Source organism: Eptesicus fuscus, chromosome 9 (assembly GCF_027574615.1).
Source record: "Eptesicus fuscus isolate TK198812 chromosome 9, DD_ASM_mEF_20220401, whole genome shotgun sequence".
NCBI lineage: Eukaryota > Metazoa > Chordata > Mammalia > Chiroptera > Vespertilionidae > Eptesicus > Eptesicus fuscus.
In genome coordinates, this window is record NC_072481.1 from 23,226,751 (window position 1) to 23,247,359 (window position 20,609).

The 20,609-nt window shown below is 49.4% G+C and overlaps 2 protein-coding genes across 4 annotated transcripts in view; both read right to left on the reverse strand.

Moving 5' to 3' along the window:
- STK40 (serine/threonine kinase 40) overlaps positions 1–9,172 on the reverse strand; it is a 36,142-nt gene extending 26,970 nt beyond the window's left edge. For both annotated transcript variants that reach the window (XR_008556927.1, XM_028160008.2), the window contains exon 1: positions 8,990–9,172. The gene's annotated coding sequence lies outside the window, so the exon portion shown is untranslated. The remainder of the gene's footprint in view (positions 1–8,989) is intronic.
- A 6,403-nt stretch (positions 9,173–15,575) lies between these two features.
- LSM10 (LSM10, U7 small nuclear RNA associated) lies at positions 15,576–18,102 on the reverse strand. 2 transcript variants are annotated; one of them, XM_008151134.3, is made up of 2 exons: positions 18,007–18,102; positions 15,576–16,368 (listed from the first exon to the last, which is right to left on the reverse strand). In XM_008151134.3, the coding sequence occupies exon 2, from the start codon at positions 16,350–16,352 to the stop codon at positions 15,981–15,983; it is 372 nt and encodes a 123-aa protein (XP_008149356.1). In that variant the 5' UTR covers positions 16,353–16,368; positions 18,007–18,102; the 3' UTR covers positions 15,576–15,980. The 2 variants fall into 2 exon arrangements, with proteins under 2 accessions (XP_008149356.1, XP_028015817.1); XM_028160016.2 differs by having other exon boundaries at positions 15,576–16,371.
- Positions 18,103–20,609: the final 2,507 nt, after the last annotated feature.

Below are 20,609 nucleotides of genomic sequence, written 5' to 3' on the forward strand. Positions count from 1 at the left end.
CAAGAAGGCCTGCCACAGGGTCCCATGTGGACTTCAGGTTCTTGCCACTCACAATGGTCCAAATCAGGCAGGAGAATGTAGCAAGCGACTAAAGGAGGGCTGGCTGAGTCTGAGGGCCACCTTTGTGTCCACTGTGTGACCTGGACACGTGTTTCTCTGCTCCTGTGTCCCACTAGGGAGAGAGACAGTGATGCTTCACACAGGTTCCCTGAGGACTGCTGGGAGCCCGAGTGTGGGAGGCACTCGACAAATGCTAAGTTTCCTTCTACCCCAGATTTCCAGAGACATACGGGAGAGCCCAGGCCTGGCCTAGGTGCAACGATTCTCTCTTTTTCTACTGTTTTTAATAGCAGAAATCACTACAATCATCCGGTGAGAAAGGCAATTAGGACTGGGGCCAGCAAACAGCCTTTACTTAACTGCCTCTATCAAAAATTAAATTCAATTAAACTCCACAATTTTGACAATGAACAATATAGTTCACTTTGTGTGGTTTTACTGAATGCTGCTAGCAGTGGCTGCTCAGAGGGCAAGATTACAGAGGCAGACAGCAGGCCTGGCCATCAGAGTGCCCCTCAGTGGGCCGTTCAGAGGGGTGGACCGACACGAGGACCTCACCTGCGCTGCCCCTGGGAGGCCAGCCATGGCCAATCCCAAGGGCCGCAAGCCTCCATGGACAGACACTGGCAAGCAAATGCTCCTTGTATGTCTGCTTGCCTGTGTCTCTCGAGGCCTGGGGCCTTGTCCACCTGAGAAACCTGCTCAGGCCCAATAGGTGTGCAGAAGACATGCATGAAATAACAGCCAACAAAGTAAAAGAAAATGCACACGCCTGGGGCCCAGCACTGCCAGTTCTAGGGATTTATCCTACAAATATACTCACACCAACTCACAAAGATTAATTGCTCCAGGGTCTTCATGTGTAGCAGTAAAAAAAAATCACAAAAGACAAAATCACACACACACACACACACACACACACACACACACCCTCAGACAGGTCCACCAAGAAGGGACTGGTTCACTACATCGTGTTCCATCCAGACAATGGAATACTATGTAGTCTTTAAGACTAAAACCACACCTGCTGATAAGATGTCTATGACACACTACATTTTTAAAAAGCAAAATACAGAACTATTTGTATAATACAATCTCATTTGATTAAAATAAAGATTATATACACCTCTGAATATACATAGGAAATTTCTAGAAGAAACTTAACAATGGATACTTCCATGCAGTACTAGGGGCTTAAGGAGAGGAGGGAGAATGTTGTTTTATATGCTTCCATAACTATTTTACCATAAACTACTATAATAGTAATAATTTTTAAAACTCTAAAAATTTTCTGAATCCATTAAAATTGTTAAGAGCAGTAATGGAATCAGGGGAGGCGGGGCCTCCGAGAAGGCACACAGAGGGAGTATGGCATGAGAACACAAGTGTGAGTGTAAGTACCTTAAATGTACAGGTCTGTGTGCTGACCCCAGGCTACATCAGGAGAGTGGGGGGTGGGAGGGACAAAATCACCACTGCTGCTACACTTAAGCTCTCCCAGGTAACTTGCAAACATAAGGAACTTCCTGCTTGCCACCTGGTATCCAAAGGGCTGGGAGGACCACCAAACAGTTTAAACAGGATACCTGGAAGCCGGCTCATGACACGGCTTTTGGGACAGCTACAGACCCGCCAGCGAAGAGCTCATCTGGGCCTCTCACTAGAGCTAACCCCTGGGTGCTGACTGCAGGCCAGACACTAGCTGAACCTGCTACAGACAGTAACACTCGTGTCTAATCCTCATTACTACCTTAGCAGCAAGAAGCATTATGTCCATTTTATAGAGGAGGAAACTGGGGCTGGAGATAGGAAGTGACTTGTTCAAGGTCACTCAACTAGCAAGCGGCAGAACTGCTGGTTGACATGGTTGAAAGTCTTCTAACCCAGTGGTCGGCAAACTCATTAGTCAACAGAGCCAAATATCAACAGTACAACGATTGAAATTTCTTTTGAGAGCCAAGTTTTTTAAACTTAAACTTCTTCTAATGTCACTTCTTTAAAATAGACTCACCCAGGCCGTGGTATTTTGTGGAAGAGTCGCACTCAAGGGGCCAAAGAGCCGCATGTGGCTCGCAAGCCGCAGTTTGCTGACTACGGTCCTAACCCACTAGTCAAAGGGCCGGGCAGGTGTGTGTGTGTGTGTGTGTTGGGGCGGGGATTGTCTCTGGGCAATGGCGGTTTCCATTTTCTGACAAAGAAGGGATTCCTTCAGCTTTGTCAAGGTCCCTTCCAGCTCTACGGCTCTATGAGTCCAGGTTCCATGTGGCTGGCTCCCTGGGGCCAGAGTCTGGCTAGGATGGAGAATGGGATGGCATGAGTTCCAGAGTCACACAAGTGTGGCTGGCTCTTCCTTGCTGGCTGTGTAACAGTGTACAGGTTATTTAACCCCTTTGAGCCTGGGGGTTGTCCTCTGTAAGAGAAATAACTCCTTCTTCCTTAAATGTGAGAAGAATTCAATATGTACTGCAGAGTACTTAGCCAAGGGCCTGGAAGATGGTGGGGATCCTTTCTTTTTGGCTGTTTTCCTTTGTTCCTTCAGGAGAGACCACCTTGAGAGCGGAGTCAGAACAGAACACACCCTGTGGAACTTGCCCCAAACACAGTAAATGCCAGGAGCTCATGATCAACTGCAAAACGGAGTAGGACTCTTGCCCCCAGAGTTGGCAGATGCCAGCAGTGGGGTTCCAAAAGCCCCACAGAATTTTGGGCTACAGCACTCCAAAGGTCTCCCAAGGGGATGAACCCGACCGAGCCTCTTCCCAAAGCACCTGCTGTTCCCTGATCACACTTCAGACCAGCTCTGCCCTGAACCCAAAGACAAATGACGCGCACACCAGTCCTGTTCTTGACACTTCCCATGGCAATGTCCAGGCCACTTTCTCTTCCATCTGGTACCTAGGGTCAGGGACTCCCTAACGGCTAGAGACCCTCTATCTCTTTTGCCAAGAAGACAGCAGTGTATCAACATATTTAGAGGGGACAGCTTCATTCTGAATGACAAGAGACCTCAGTTTTGCTACCTCTATGCTTTCCGACTATTAGAGTTTCTTTGAATCATCAGGCCTGTATACTGCTATATTAGGGAGTCTAGACTCACACCCAGGACAGACAGCCATTAGCCAAAACAGAATGACTATCACTGGGCTGTAGCCCCCTTAGGAAGGAGGACCTCAACCCTGAAAGTTTACTTTTGCTTACTGGGAGAAAAGCAGGCTGCTTCAGCTTATTAAAAGGGGGCCAGCGAGCATCTCTCAACCCATTGAGATTTTGCTTCCTGGCAATTGTTGTTATTTTGGCTCAAATAAATTCTTAAAAATCCTTAAAAAATGGGGGGGGGGGGGTGTTTGACTAGAAATTCTACTAATAGCCTATATATATAAAAGCCTAAGCGACCGGCCGACTGGCTGACAGCCCAGTAGCTGTGATGCACACTGACCACCAGGGAGCAGACGTTCAACGCAGGAGCGGAAACCACAAGCATGGAAACATAGAACAGACTGATGAATTTCAGAGGGAAGGGGGGCAGGGGAGAGGGCGGGAAGAGATTAACCAAAGATCTTATATTCATACTAGAGGTTCGGTGCATGGATTCATGCACCAGTGAGGTCCCTTGGCCTGGCCTGTGGGGATCGGGCCCAAACTGGCTCTCCGACATCCCCTGAGGGGTCCTGGATTGCGAGACCTCTTTGAAGTAGCAACCCCTCTTCTAGAATTTATCCTGCAGATATCTAAGCTGGGCAAGATCACAGGTATACAGATAGTTACTTCAGCTTTGTTTGGAGAGCAAAAGACAGAAAATAACCTAAGTATATCAGCAGAGAGCCTGTTGAATAAATGACACACAGATGAAGACACAATGTAGCCTCAGATGATCCAGACGTGCATGTACCCAAGTGGCACCATCTCTAACACAGTAATCAAATCAAAGCAAGCAATAGCATCCTTTCTCCTTTTGGGAATATATATATATATATATATATATATATATATATATATACATACATATATATATATATATATATATATATTTATTGATTTTTTACAGAGAGGAAGGGAGAGGGAGAGAGAGTTAGAAACATCGATGTGAGAGAAACATCAATCAGCTGCCTCCTGCACACCCCCTACTGGGGATGTGCTCGAAACCAAGGTACAGGCCCTTGACTGGAATCGAACCTGCGACCCTTGAGTCCGAAGGCCGACGCTCTATCCACTGAGCCAAACCAGTCAGGGCCCTTTTGGGGATATTGATTACAGATCCCAGAGGATATGCGGCGCTGCTGTGGGCCGGGTGACCTTCAAAGCCACAGTCTCACCTGAGCAGGTGGAGGAGAAAGATATGCTCCTATTTAGGCCACTTTCTTTTCCACGCCACAAATGCAAGGAGAAATTCTGTGGAGAGCTCCACAATTCCAAAGGGCCTGTTTGAAGCCTTGCACACCAGCACATCCTTCTCCAGAGCCCAATCCCATTCAAGTCTAGCTCTACACTCCCCTTGAGCTCAGGGGGATAAGTACACTTCCCTTATGGTTGAGTGAGTCCCAGGGAGCCTCTGGCTGATACCTCTCCTTCCTGAGAAGAGGGACTGAGTCTGCTGACCCAGCCTCTGGAGTAAATGCAATCTCAGGGTCTCTTTCTGGATAAGGTCTCCAGGGAGCTGGGAAAGCCATCCCTCCCTGGGGGTAGCTGCTGTGCAAGACCTCATCAGTCTGTCCTTTGCTGAATTGTCTGGATGGCGTCAGACTGAAGGGCCATTTGAAGGCAGAAGAAATTATGGGAGCTTTTTAGACTCAGCCACTTGAGTTTCTGAAACAGCCACTTGAGTTCACCTCCCCAGGCAAATCGGCATGGAGGGAAGGTGAAAGAAGGGAAGCTGCCCTTCTCTCAGGCACTGACTCACGCCAAACCAGAGGGAAGCCTGGCCCAAAGCCAGACAGGGTGCCACAGACTTCACAACTGATCCTGTCCCACGAGAGTGTGCGCAGGGCTTACTGAATAGAGCTGGCGGATTTCACTGGTCATTGTCTTCTCCCAGCCATCCTATCTCTACAGTATTATTCACTCTTGTCACCCAAGCCAGGAACCTCTGAGTCACCTGCCACCATTGCTCCTCCCTTAATCATCACTTCCAAATACTCCCAGAGTCTAGTTGATTTCCCCCCAAACAGCCCTCTTTGCCCTTCCTCTCCATCCCAACTGCCTCTGCCCTGATCCAGCCCCGCACTAATCCTTGCTTTGAATATTGCAACAGCCTCTTACGGGTACTCCAGACTTGCTTTCTCCCCAATCCATCCTCTACCCACAGCCAGGCAGCTCTTGGGAAGATGCAAGTCTAATGTTTCCTCCACTTAAAGCATCCCATCACCAAAAGAATAATTAGTTCAAGCAGTTTAGCCCCGGTGCCTACTCCTCCAGCATGTCCTACAGCCAGGTGCCTTCACACCCTGTGCTTGAACCTCTGTGGTTCCTAAAGTGCACACACACCAGCACACAGCCAGGCCTGTGCCCTGCTGCTCCCCTGCTTGGAGTGCTTCATGCACCCTCAGAAAACTCAGCTCACCCTTCAAGATCCAGTTTAAGCTCTAAGGGCTCTCCAAAGTTTTCCCCAATCTCCTCATCTTCCAGGGGAATCAATCTTTCCTCTGGGTTCCCACTATATGCTGCACGGACTTCTGTGAGAGACTTGCCAAGCTCTATGCAAGTGTTAATTGGTTAGGAGCTTGCCCTGTCCCTGCTGCCTACCGCTCTGCTCTCCTTCTGCCCCCAGTACCCCTCCACCCTACACCTAGCACATCCTCAGCAACAATGGGAGCCTGTGTGTGTGGAACTCAAGTTCTGGATTTTCAGCAATCACACACAGCAATGTTTCCTGCTGATACTAATTCAGACACCAGACTAGGTCACTAATAGGGACACACATGGAAGAAATTCGAAATACTTTTTCTCAGCATTCCTATTTCTATTTTAAAAAATGGTTCTTTTAAAGAGCCACGCTGAATCATTCGAATGGCTCCTATACAGACTGGGTAAACTCCCCACAGATTTTCTGTTCAGAAGGAATAGAATAAAAGTCTGTGATTTTGTGATGCCTTAGGACACTTCTGACAGCTCAATGGGACACAGTTCTAGTTGCCACTAATTGCATTGACTAGTTCTTGGAAGTTCTTTTCTGCAGCCTGTAATAATAGCGAACACTCAGTGTGTGCTAAATGCGCAACCTGCCACATCTTACTAACCCTCACAACTGCCCTACTAGGGAGGGGCTCTGACTGTCCCTATTTCACAGATGAGAAAGCCAGGCATGGAGAGGATAAGTAACCCTCTAGTGACTGGCAGGGCTGGAATTAGAACCCAGATATGACTGCAGAGCCAAGTAGGCTCTTAACCACTACAAACTGCCGCCTTCCCAAAACATCAAATTAAAGGCACAATGGAGCAAATGCAGGACCCCCTACAACTGGCCTTCTGAGAGGGTAGCTTACCTCTCCAGCTGCTCAAGCAACCTGCAATCCCAGGAAGAGAGGGCCACATGTACCAGGCACCTCTGTATTAGCAGAGCAGTCCAGGGCAGTGAAGGGAGCTTGTCAGCTGCCACTGGTAGCATACAGTGCTTTCTCAGCAAAGACCCACCACCCTAGCACCAAGACTCCACTCTTAGAGGCCTGCAATGGCTTCTGAAGAGGTCTGCAGTCCTTTAGTCTCTCCTCCTCCTTCCTCTTCTGCTGGGACTCAAAGGAGACAGTTCTAAAACTACATCCAATTATGACACTCCTTTGCTTAAAACTTTCTCTCAGGCTCCCCATGGTCCTTGGCACAAAGTCCCAAATTGTTAATGTGGTGTTCCCTTGTCAACCTATACTGCTTTACCTTGCACCATGTTGACTTTCATGCCACCATATGGAACAGTCTGAGGTTTCTGGAATAAACTATGAGTGTACCGGTCTCTCTCTAAGTAGAACACCTTGCTTCTTCACTCTCACCTGGCTAGGACTTCCCATCCTTCTAGATACAGCTCCCACATAATCACTTTGGCCAAACCTTCCCAAGACCCTCCCCCTACCCAGGCTGAGCTAGCAGCTTCCTCTGCTGGACTCCCACAAGCCTCTTGTTCCTGCTGCTATTAGCTTTTTCATACCACACTCCAACTATCTGTCTATAGGACAGTCTCCCTTTACCAGACCATAGGCTTCTTCAAATAAGAATAATAGTTAAGCCGAGACCGGTTTGGCTCAGTGGATAGAGCGTAGGCCTGAGGACTCAAAGGTCCCGGGTTCGATTCCGGTCAAGGGCATGTACCTTGGTTGCGGGCACATCCCCAGTGGGGGGTGTGCAGGGGGCAGCTGATCGATGTTTCTCTCTCATCGATGTTTCTGACTCTCTGTCCCTCTCTCTTCCTCTCTGTAAAAAATCAATGAAATATATATTAAAAAAAAAAGTTTAAGAATAATAGCTAAGTGTACTGAACTCTTATTATGTGGTAGATGGTGGTTCTATGTGTTTTACATGTACTAACTTTTTCAATCTTCCTAACAACTCTATGTTATCACCCGTTTTAGAGATGAGGCACAGAGAGGTTAAACAACATGCCCAAGGTTGCACAGCTAGAAAGCTGCAGAGCCAGAATTTGAATTAAGGAAATCTGGCTCCAAAGCCATCTCTTTAAAAAAAAAAAAAAAAGTATTGATTTTTTTTTTTAAGAGAGAGAGAGAGAAGAGAGAGAAACATCGATTTGTTGTCCCACTTATTTATTCATTCCTTAACCAAGGTAAAGCTCTTTGTATGTACCTGACTGGAGTTTGAACCCACAACCTTGGCATATAATGAGGACACTCTAATCAACTGAGCTACCTGGCCAGGGCTTCCAAAGCCCTCTTTTAACCACTATAATATAGGTTACTTGCCTCTCCAGGCAAGGATACTGTTGTTGTCATGTAGGTAATGAATGAATGAATGAATGAATGAATGAGGGCTATCTCCAGACTGTCTAGATCTAACCCACAAACAACTGGCACGGCAGGGCCATCAGAGCGCTGAAGCAGCTCACAAGCACTGTTTACAAACAATATTCTGCTCTTCCTTATCTCATGAAAGCTAAGCCAAGAGGGAAAGGAGCCCAGCCCAGAGTGACTACCCTCTTCTCCACGGCTCTCAAAACCCAGCAAAGCCAACCGGTTTCCTCCCGTGACTTAAAACAGAGCAAAGTCTATCCTGCCACAGAAGGCGGCTGTCATCTCTTCCTTCCGCCAACAAACCGGCAGCAAACCTACGGAGTGGGGGTGCGCAGAGAAACCCAACGCCCCCACCTACTGGCTGGAAGGTGAGGCCAAGCGGCGTGGGAATGGGCGGGCCTGACCCGGCAAGAAAGGTGAAAGAGTGACCACAGCACTCTCCTTGAAAAAGGCCGACCAAAACACAGCACTAGCAAGCAGGTAGCTCTGACCCGCACCTGAACGCCGCCCGGGAAGCGAGAATTCCCCAGTAGTGATGGTGCCCGTGCCAACGGGTGAGGGCTGCCGGAGGAAGCCCTGGCTGGCTCACCCTGGGGACTCGTCCTAACTTTCAAGTCCCACTCGGATCGGGAGCGAAGCATGGAGAGGCAGAGGGATCTCTTGGGGGAGACCTGGCTGGTTCAAACGCCGGTGCCTTCACTCACGGGCGGAGTGACTCCGGGCAAGGCTGGCAGTGCCCACCTCCCAGGGCTTCCGCAGGACTAGGGTCCCCGAGGCCCCCGGCCCCGGCGCGCAGCAGCTCCCGCCCCCGCAGCCCGGGAACGGCAGACCCCTGCAGAAGTGGGGGCATTCTCTGTTGCCAATTCTGTCACAGCCAGACGGCCTCGGGCTGTCACCACAGTCCCATCAGCACAGCCGCTGAGGCCCGCCCAGAAAACCCGCACCCTCCACCCGGCTCCCCGCTCCCGGACCCCCGCCCTTACCTTCCCCCGCTGCTCAGCGCTGCTCGCCCATAGTCCGTAGCCCGGAGCCGGGACTGCTCGGAGCTCCGTCGCGGGGGGCCGGGCCGGGGCCGGGCCGGGGGCGTGGGACCCGCTCACCGCCGCCTCCCAGCGCAGCAGCCCGAGCCGCCGCCGCCGCCGCCGCCGCCTCGCTCCATGGCTGCGGCGCCGCCACCTGACAACGGAAGTGACGCACAGCCCCCTCCTCCCTGCCCCAACCGCAGCCCCGCCCCCTCCCGGGCCCCGCCCCTCGGCCGTGTCTTCGGCCTCACGGCATTGGGATTGGACACCATCTTGACGATGGGCGGAAGCCTTCAGGCTAGAGGCCAGATTCCAAATGCGGATTGGTTCGGGGTGGGGTCCGGCCGAGACCTGTGAAACGATTGGAGGCTGAGGTACTCACCGCTTATCTAAGTCTGCGGAGAGGCTCGGCCGGAGGCACCGCCCCCGCCCCGACTCCACCGCACCTCGCGTGCCCTACAGTCTCGCCCTGCCAGGTTTGGAGAAGTCTCCAGTAGCTGGAAGATCGGCCAGTTGTAGTGTATTTATCAGAAAAATGGTTCTTCCTAGATCCCCATTTCTCGGTTTCTGGAGTTCTGTGCGGAGAGCGCTGCGATTGGTTTCAATAAATGACAGGAATTCCTGTCGAAGCCCTCACAATTCCTTTTCCTCTGGGCCCCTCGCTTTTGTTGAAACCCCGCTTCAACCTGAAGATGCCTGAAGTCTCGACCGGGGAGGTTTACAGTGAACAGTTCTAGTAATGATTCCAGTCATCTAACCTCAGCCCCTCCTGTTGCAGTTTCGGTCCCTTTCTCCTCCTCCTCCAGCAACCACGCCCTCCATGAATCAGCTTCTTACACCAGCAGATGAGCCCTTTAAAGGGATTGATTGCATCAGGCTGGTGACTCACTGGGGCCCTCTGAGAGCCTGGCTTCCCTCCCCTGGCATGCAGAAGCAACTAAGAGGGCTCAGTGGCAGCAGCACCCGCGACCATGGCCGTCACTTCTTTGTTTCAGAGGTGTGAGCTGGGGAGCTTGCTGCATATGACTGCCTGATTCCTGGGTGTCTTGCCAGCTGTCCCTTGGGTCACTCTGCATCCATGTGTGGGCACACATGTCCAAACCTGTGTGCACTGCTGGGTTTTATGAGGGCATGTGGCCAGGCACTTACCTGTATGTGCATTTGTCATCTCTATACAGGCAGTGCCAGGACATGAGAGTTGGTGTATGAATCTGACTGCCTCCTCCTGTGTCTATCTGACTGCCTGGTGTTCACTGAGCTGATGGGGCTGAATAACAACAGTCATCAAAACAGCTCCCGCTGGGGGTCACAACCCGTGTGGAGCACTTTAGAGACATCAGGTTAGGAGTCTATTTACAGATGAAGAATCTAGATCTCTGAGATGGGAAATAACCTGTTCAAAGACACACAGCTTATAATGGCAGGGCTGTGATCTGAACCAACTCTGGCAGATTGTGAAAAGATTGGATTTGAATCCTTACTTCACTCCTTACAAGCTGACTGATGAGTGTAAGTTCCTCAACCTTCTCCACCTGTCAAAATAGGGATAACACTTCATGGGATCACTGTGAGCATTCAGTGCGTGGAAACAGCTTCTCACAGGACCTGGCGAGTAAGGGTGCTTTACACGCACCTCAGTGACAGAGCTCCGATGAAGTGGATGACAGAAAGTCAGGCACAGAGACGCCAGCCGCTGCCCCCAAAGCTCTCCTCTCTGACAAAGGGAAAAGCCTAGGGATTCCGGAAGCCCTGACTCTGACAGGAATGAGTTTTGGGTTTTCCAGAGCTCTAATTATCAGCTAGATGAATCACTGGGAGCTGACACCCCCCACCCCCAGGAGACTTTCAGCTGATTCAAAATATAGGATTTTAACAAAGGAGAGAAGGAGGAAGAGAAAGTGGGGAGGAGAAGAGGTAGTGAATAGAAACTAAAGGTGCCAGCCAGAGGAAATGAAAGGACACTAACATGAGACTGCTGTGTGTCACACACACACACACACACACACACACACACACACCCACGGTGACATGCTCTCCAACTCTGGGCACACTGGTAGACAATGCTGCCAAAACAAAGTGATGCCTGTGACAATAGCATGAGATGGTTGCTTGATGAGGTATAGGCAGGTCTGCCTATCACAGAAGGAGAGGAGGAGACCTTCAACCCCGACGAGCTTACTCAGCCTCCTTAAACCCAGCAAATCCTTCCTACTGGCTGGCTTCTGGCTTCTCTTTGTGGCCAAGCCCCAAGGCCTGGGTATGGCAAGTTTTGAGTGACTGGGAACCAGCACTGAGATGAGCAGGTCTGTCATCTGTGTGATGTCAGGGGTGCTGGGGAGCAGAATAATGTAGTGTAGTATCGTGGAGTTTGAGTCATACACACCTGAGTTCAAATCCCCACTTTGCTGTTCACTAGCTCTTCGACTTTGAGCAAGTCACTTAACCTCTCTGGGTCTGTTTTCTCATCTGTAAAATGGGGCTATTAATATATACCTCCAGGGTTGTTATAATGATGTAATGAGATGATTCTTTCATTCCACAAAGATTTACAGGGGGCGGCTAGGTACAAAGCACTGAGCCAGATACTGGTGATCCAGTGGGACCAAACAGACTACATACAGCTCTGCTCTCCTGTAGCATGTAGGGCCCTGGCACAGGACCTGGCACACAGTGAGACTCAACAATCCATAGCTACTTATGATGGTCATCTTGGCATTCTGCCATTAACTTAATCATGGGAGCTGAGGAGAGTCCCTTCCCCTGAGGAAATTAGGCCTGTTTCTTCAACTATAAAATGACAGGGTTACCCACAGGAAATACAAAGGTGAGGTACCTACCTGCAACTGTGGGTAACAGGGTCAGAGTTAACACGGTGGAGTCTCAAGAATGTGAATGGCCCGGCTGGTGTAGCTCAGTGGTTGAGCATCAACCTATGAACCAGGAGGTCACAGTTTGATTCCCAGTCAGGGCACATGCCGGGGTTGCCGGCTCGATCCCCAGTAAGGGGTGTGCAGGAGGCAGCTGATTCTCACTATTGCTGTTTCTATCCCTCTCTCCCTCTCCCTTCTTCTCTCTGAAATCAATTAAAATAACATAAAGCAAAATTAACTGCATTTGCTAGGTTCAAAGTACAACAACAATCAGTCTCATTCTTTTTAAAAAATAAATATATATTTTATTGATTTCAGAGAGGAAAGGAGAGGAGAGATATTGATGGGCTGCCTCCTGCACACACTGGGGATTGAGCCCGAAACACAGGCATGTGCCCTGACTGAGAATCAAACCGTGACCTCCTGGTTCATGCGTCGGTGCTTACTAGTAACTACTGAGCTATACCGGCTGGGCATGCAGTTAATCTTTTAAAGCTGTTTCCTTCTATAGTACTTGCTCCTGGGTACTGTTAAAGTTTAGGTTGAGAAAATATGTAAAGTAAAGCTATATTGAGCATCTGTCACACACATATACACAAATGACAGAGTCAGACAGGATCAGTGGTTTCCAATCTTCTCACTTCAAAGCTTCTTTTAGTATTTTCTCTCCACAAGAGCCTCACTTTTGGCAAGATTTTGTCTCCTGTACAACCTGCAGCAAGCATTTTCTCCCTTTTTATTTATTTTTTAAATTAATTAATTTATTTTTTAAAATATATTTTATTGATTTTTTACAGAGAGGAAGAGAGAGGAATAGAGAGTTAGAAACATCGATGACAGAGAAACATCGATCAGCTGCCTCTTGCACAACCCCCACTGGGGATGTGCCCGCAACCAAGGTACATGCCCTTGACCGGAATCGAACCCGGGACCCTTCAGTCCGCAGGCCGATGCTCTATCCACTGAGCCAAACCGGTTTCGGCAATTTTTCTCCCTTTTTATTAATCAAAGCCTCGTATCACAGCCATGAGAGTTTGTGATCATGAGGAGCAAGCCAGGTGACCACCATACTGTTGGTGGAATTCCAGCCCAAAGCAGAGACCGAGCTAGCGTGGTTACTTTTCACGTACTCTGTACTGTTTCTCTGGGTCCCTCTGGAACATTGATAAGAACTCAAGGGACCCCTACTGCCCTCAGGGATCCTTCAGCCAGGGATGCCAGACTGGAACTCACTGAACTGGATCTTCTCCTCCAAGTCCCCTCCAGCTGAGAGCTGGAGCTGTTGTATCAGGGAGATGTGAATGTCGAGCTGCCTGCCCACCCAGCTCTCCTCTGAGCCATGGAAATTGTCCCCTCCCGCCAATGAGAGAGAGACCCCTGTACTCTTCTCTCCAGGAACAGCAGGAGCGCGAGGGGACATGCTGTACCACCCGAATGCTCAGAATTCCGAGGACTGTCATCAATGAGGACCCCCGCATCGATGTACATGCGGGCTTGCACCAAAGCTACAACATGAGTCGCACAAAACCCAAACTCTGATGGGGTGATGACATTTGGAATATGTCTTTTATCTTTTCCTTGGTGTCCCTGGGCCTTGCCTTTATGCAGATAGTTAGGTTAATCTGCATTCCTTACGTCAGGAAACAACTGATACGACAGAATGCAGAGTTCATTTTTAGCTTCTGAATTCTAAAGGCCTAGCCTTCAGGGAGGAATGGGAAGAATTTCTGAGCAGATACAAATTTAGAAAACTGTGTAACAGGGGCTCTGGGAGACTGACTTGGGGGCAGTAGTCCCTGAGAATAAAGATTCTCCTCAGCCTGGTAGCTGGAGGGGATCAGCTAGGTCTCAGGGACGGGAAAGCAGGAAAAGTTGTGCCCCTTTTCCTGGTGGAGTGCCAAGAAGTAACAAAACCCTCTCAAGAAACAGCTGTATGTTGCATTTGGGCACACAGGGCCTAACTAACCCGAGACCTTAAGAATTTAGACCTGGGGGAGGGGGAAGCAATGGGGAAATAAGGACACATATGTAATACCTTAATCAATAAAGAAAGAAAAAAAGAATCTAGGTGAACATTGAGAGGGGGTTGGGTTACGCTTGAAGGGGAAGTCAGGAGGTCTTTTGGTCAGGGAGGAGCAACTCAACAGCAACCTGAGTGGGCTGGTGACAAAACACCAGAACAGAACCCTCGTGGACCAATGCAACCTGAGTGCATCGAAAACAAAAGGCCAGAACAACACGGGCCATCTCAGTGGATGCTAGTGTGACCGGGTGACCACCAGATCAGACTACCTCTCCCATGCTTTGGCATCTTGAAAGGAAGTGCCCTAGAATTCAACCAATTCCAAGAAAAGTGGCGGTAGTGGTATGTGTGTGTGTGGTTCTGATGAGGTAGTCCAAGGACAACACTTTGACCAAGACTGTGCTGGAATGGGATGCAGTGACCTTGGGCTGCTAGTGCCCAAATGAACACTCCTATCAAATCTCCCTCAAGAAATCACAGCATTTTAAGGTAAAGGGCCCTGCCTTACTCAACTCAGACTGGATTTCAGTTTTGTAGTTCTTGACCACCTCTTCCATCTATTTATATATATAAAAGGCTAATATGCAAAGTGTCCCCTCAGGAGTTTGGCTGGGAGACCGGGAGTTTGATCGCTTGCTATGATGTGCGCTACCACCAGGGGACAGCGTGAAATGAAGCAAGGCCCAGGCCAGCTAGGGACCCTACCCATGCACGAATTTCATGCACTGGGCCTCTAGTATATATAAAAGCCTAAGTGACTGTTTGACCGGTAGCTATGACGCACACTGACTACCAGGGGGCAGACACTCAACACACAGGCATGGAAACATGGAACAGACTGATGAATCTCAGATTTGTGCACTGGTGGGGTCCCTCGGCCTGGCCTGTAGGGATTGGGCCGAATCTGTGCACCGGGTCTCCGACATCCCCCGAAGGCATCCCAGATTGCGAGAAGACACAGGTCAGGCCGAGGGACCCCACCCGTGCATGAATCCGTGCACAGGGCCTCTAGTTAGATTAGAGGTCTTCTGAAAGGACCACATCTTACTGTCAATGTGTGCTGGGCATAAGGCCTGGCCCACAGCAGCTGTGCTGATGATTGTTTGATGAAGACAAACCTGCTAGTGCCACAGGACAGAGCTGCTTTTACTGAGATGGTTGTTTGCCTGTGGGAGGGCTGGTATGGTTGCAAAGCAGTGACAACAAAGACTTGGGTTCTAATTTCCAGAACCCCTTCTTCCCTGAAGACCCAAAGACTCTCAAAATTGGAGCCTGATTTCGTGCTGTTGTTGGATGAGTTGCCACACTGGAGGGGAGGGCTCAGGATTACTCCAACTACTCCACCTCAGGAAACAGCAATGAGACTAACAGCCCCCTCAGCAGGGAATCTGAACAGAAAAGCCAATTTCTATCTAAACCAGACTGAGGGACTCTCCTATCACAACTCTCAGACTTCGCTGACTATTAGTACTGTGTGAGAAACTTACAAAAATCCCATGCCCAGGCCATCCCCCATACCAATGAAATCCGAATAGATGAAGGTGGGACAGGTGATTCCAATGTGCAGCCAAGTTTGAGACCCAGCACCCTAGGACACAGGACCAACAGGGAGCCCATACTCATCAGGAAATGCATGAGGCACACACTTGTTTTTGTCTAAGTTTAATTTTATAAGAAAAAAGACACAATTGCAAGAAAAATGGGGACACTTAGGGTGGCTGAGGTTGAGCACATTTAATAATCCTCACTGGGAGAGGGTTGAAAACAATTGGTCAGATTCCCTGAATCAGTAAATCATCGACTCAGATGCAAATGGTCAAAAGGGGGTATTGTCATCTACCCCAAGGCCACAGATAAATAGGATTGTGGATCCCAGGGTGAGTCTGGGAGGTGTAACCCTGTGAAAGGCAGCTGTGATAGGTGTTGTCTGCCAGATACCAGTTTCTGGGCTGGCCCAACTCCCTTCCCAGGTTCTGGGCAGGGATGGATGGCAGGCAGTTGGCTCAGTAGAACTCTGGAGGAACCTGAGTGGTGACTAGGGCTTGCCGAAGGGACAGGCTCATTTATGCTTCTTGGTGGGAAATTCCCGCCGGCCCTGCCCCAGGCTGCCAAAGTTGCGCACACGATGGATGATCTGCAGCTGCCGCTCAATGGTCTCGGTGATGTTCACGTCATCTGGGATGTGGACATAGCGGACGTTACGGCCTGTTACAAAGAGGTCATCCAGCTCAGCCTGACGCCCCCAGCGGTCCGTGTAGGTGACGTTGGCTAGGCGGATGTTCATGAAAGCATCAACGTTTTCTACGCGTCCACGGGCCACGCTCTCATCCCGCAGGTCCACAGTGGTTACCTGGCCCTGGAGGCCCTGCAGCAGGATGATCAGGCTGTTCTCGGAGATTGTCCGTTCCTTCATCGAGTGGCTCACTGCCATTTTCCCACACTGCTGGCTGCTTGAGGGAGGAGCACACAGATGGGAGCTTTAGCAGGCTAGAGGGGTGCATGTGCCAATTCACCTCCATCAGGTTACAGTATAAAATCCCCAGCACAGATTTCCCCAAGTTTGCCCACCTTCCCAATTTTTGAGTCTAGAGCACCCTTATGAGCCAGGTGCTTCATGTACACACCTCAGAGAATCCTCTCACCACCTTGCAAGCCAAGGATTACTTATATTCATTTTATAAACAAGGAAAATGTGGCCAGGAGAGGTTGAGTCACTTATCCAGGGTCAAACAGTTGATAAATGGAGGTGCTAAGATTCAAATCCATAGCTACCCTATTCCAAAACACACCAGGGGTTCTGAACACTCACCATAGCTTAGAATCACCCAGTGGGTTTTTACCTAGCCGCTACACCCCAGAGGTTCTGATTCATTTGGTCAGGGGTGGGACCCCGGTATCGTATCTTTTAAAAGCTCCCCAGGTAATTCTAATGTGCATCCAAGTTTAAAAACCACTGCTCTAAGATGTAGTTTATACTCTTGCTATTCAAAATACGGGTCCATGGACCAGCAGTTTCAGCATTACCCAGACATCTGTTAGAAATGCAGAATCTCCAGTCTCTCCCAAGACCTTTTGACTTGCATTTTAACATGAACCCTGGGTGAAATCACCAGTAGTCCTCAAACATCAGAATCACCTGGAGGACTTATCCAAACATATTGCTGGGCCCCACTCCCAATTTCTAGCTCAGAGGGTCTGAGGTGGGGCCCAGAATGTGCATTTCTAAGAGGTCCTCAGGTCTACACAATGCAGCTGCCATATAAGTAGAAATTTAGCTCATTAATTTAAAAAACGTGCATATAAAGCACAGGTTTTGAAGGCAGAGAAACCTAGGTTGGAATCTCCACTCCACCCACAAGCTCTGTAAACCTAGGACTGTTAATGTCTCTGAATACCTGTTTCCACATCTATTTTTTGTTGTTGTTGTTAATCCTCACCCAAGGCTATTTTTCCATTGATCTTTTAGAGAGAGTGTAAGAGAGAGGGAAAGAGAGAGAAACTTCGATAAGAGATAAACACATTGATTGGTTGCCTCCTGCAAGCCCCTGACCCGGGAGGAGCAGGCAACCAAGGAAGTGCCCTTGACCAGAATCGAATCTGGGGCCCTTTGGTCTGCAGGCCGACGCTCTATCGGCTGAGCCAAACCGGCTAGGGCTGCTGCCACATCTATTAAACCACAGGCTAAATGAGGCTAACAGAATCTCACCACATTGAATGTACTTGCCTTTGCTTTCAACATGCCCTGATATTTTATTAATGTAACTCTGCCTCACTTATCCTTACATTCAGACTCTGAGTGGAAGGTGGTGGAACTTGAAGACCTCGTTCAGAACCCCGACAGGGCTGACTGGGTGGCACTGCGTGGCACGCTAGCCCCCGCCGCAGAGGAGGTAGGCTTGGAGCTGGGCGGGAAGGGTCTAGCATGCCACCAGCTTCGCCAGGAGCATGCGCCCACGCACACACGCCCGGGCCGCAGTGACTGCAGTCAGGCATGGGCTCTAAGACGGGCTCAGCCGCTTTCTGGAAGGGAGACCTCTCAGAGTTAGCCCACTGATAAATGGGGATGGTGGGGAGCCTTTACTCACAGAGCCTTGGGAGTGGACTGGGGAGATGAGCTACGCTCCGCAAATCGGCAAGACGCGGCTTCCGCTGCTCCCCACGGCCCCCCGCGGTTCCGTATACCCTCCCTCCCCCGGCTCCGCCCCCGGGTTCCCCGGACGCAACGCGCGGGATTCTTTCCGTTTCCCGGTCCGCGTTGTAGCGGAAGCTGGCGGGCGCCTAAGCTGGGCGGCCTTACTCCAGCCGCGGGATTTAGAAACCATAGCAACAACCAGGCCGCTCTGGCTCCAGGGAGCATAGATAGCGCTCAGTGCGCAGGTCCGCGCCACCGCGGGCCGAGCCTGAACTACAATCCCCAGAATGCCCCGCGAGCGCCGCGCGACTCGCGCTTTTGCAACCCCGGCCTACCTCATTGAAAGGTCTTCATTGGAGTCATTCATTCATTCATTCATTCATTCATTCATTCATTCATTCATTCATTCATTCATTCATTCATTCATTCATTCATCCATCCATCCAACTAATATTCATTGAGCCTTCATCCTGTGTAAGGCTCCTTCCAAGCTCCGGACATAGCGGTGACAAAAGAGACAAGCTTCCTGATCTGTTGACGCTTAAATCTACTGGCGGGGGGTAGGGAGGGATGTCAATTAGAAAACAAGAACATTATGCTGAAACCGGTTTGGCTCAGTGGATAGAGCGTCGGTCTGCGGACTGAAAGGTCCCAGGTTCGATTCCGGTCAAGGGCATGTACATTGGTTGCGGGCACGTCCCCAGTGGGGGATGTGCAGGAGGCAGCTGGTCGATGTTTCTAACTCTCTATCCCTCTCCCTTTCTCTCTGTAAAAAATCAATAAAATATATTAAAAAAAAAAGAAAACAAGAACATTATGATAAAAGTCCTTCAGAGCATTGAAATAGGGTAATGTGATAGAGACTAGGTGGCCTTTTATTGGATGTCCTAATAAGGTGACATCTGAACTGAGATGAATGACATAAAGTCAACCTGGTGAAAACTAGCAGAGGAGCATTGCAGAGGAAACGGTTTGTGTGAAGACCTGGTGGAAATGAGCTTGCCAACTTGGAAAAATGGAAAGGCCAGTAAGACTGGGGAGAGCAGTGTGACAAGAGATCACAGAGGAAGACAAGAGCCAGATATTCAGGATTTGTAAGCCAAGGTAAGGAGTTTGGCTTTCTTGGTTAGGCATGTAGGTTCTGGAGGCAGTGCCAGGGTTCAAATGTGCTCTTTGCAAATGGACTTCAGACAAGTTAATTATTCTCTCTGTGCCCCGCTTTCTTCATCTATTACTAGAAGTGCAATGATAGGCTATCAAAGGGGAGTGACATGACCTGATTTACATTTTTGAAAGGTCACTCTGTATAGCCTTGGAAAAGTTTCTGTCTTCTCTCAGCCCCACTTTTCTCATTAGGAAAAAAACATGTTGATTTCAGAGAATTGTAAGGTTTGAGTGGCCTTCATTAATGTGTGACAGCACCTGGCACATAGGAGAAACTCAATGAGTTAGGCTTGTTTAATTCTTTCACTCTCATACAGAAGCTTCACCATAAGCATGGAAGCTGGCTGCTGCATAGAATGCTGAAAGCCAGCTTTGATCTACAAGAAATGCCTATCTTAACACTGGCTGTTAATGAAGACCTTAAAGACAAACAGCCTGGTTGAAAAGGTAAAAGAATTTTTGAGCACTTTGTGATCTTTCTGAAGACTGCAGGCACCAAAATGATTCCAGATACTTCAGCTTTGTGTATCTTCCCAGCTCTATATTCATATAAGTCTCTTTAGAAAACTCAAGTTTTTAACCATTTTTGTTCCAAGAAAAGAAATATTTTAAAAATGAATCATATATTCCTGGCCAGTATGGCTCAGTGGTTGAACCTCAACCTAGGAACCAGGAGGTCATGGTTTGATTCCCAGTCAGGGCACATGCCTGGGTTGCAGGCTTGATCACCAGTATGGGATGTGCAGGAGGCAGCCAATCAATGAATCTCTCTCATCATTGATGTTCCCATCTCTCTCTCCCTCTCCCTTACTCTTTGAAATCAATAAAATATATTTTTAAAAATAATAAAATCAATCCTATATAATAAAAGCCTAATATGCAAATCAAATGGCGGAATGACAGGCAGAACGACCAGTCACTATGACATGCACTGACCACCAGGGGGCAGGTTCTCAACACAGGAGCTTCTCCCAGCCCGCAGGCCCCAGGCCAGTGAAGGCGGGTGCCAGTGGGGGGCCCCCCGATTGCCCCGCCGGTTGCCCCACAGAGGGAGGTGACCAGTGGTGGGGGGCAGGGCTGGTGAGCGGTCAGCGCCAGGCCGTCCAAGGCAGGTGCCAGTGGGGGCCTCCTGATCACCCTGCTGGTCACCCCACAGATTACAGCCTTGATTGCTGGCCAGGCCTAGGGACCCTACCCATGTACGAATTTTATGCACCGGGCCTCTAGTCATATAAAAGTTTATGACGTTACTTTCTTCTCCTCCTCCTCCTCCTCCTCCTCCTCCTCCTCCTCCTCCTCCTCCTCCTCCTCTTCCTCCTTCCTTTTTGGTTACAAACAACAACAAACCAACCCAAAGGCATTTAATTATCTCTCATGGTAAGGAGTCTGGAG

Coding starts and splice junctions, on each gene's coding strand:
- LSM10 (XM_008151134.3), bottom strand. CDS start 16,352: ATGGCAGTGAGCCACTCGATGAAGGAACGGACAATCTCCGAGAACAGC.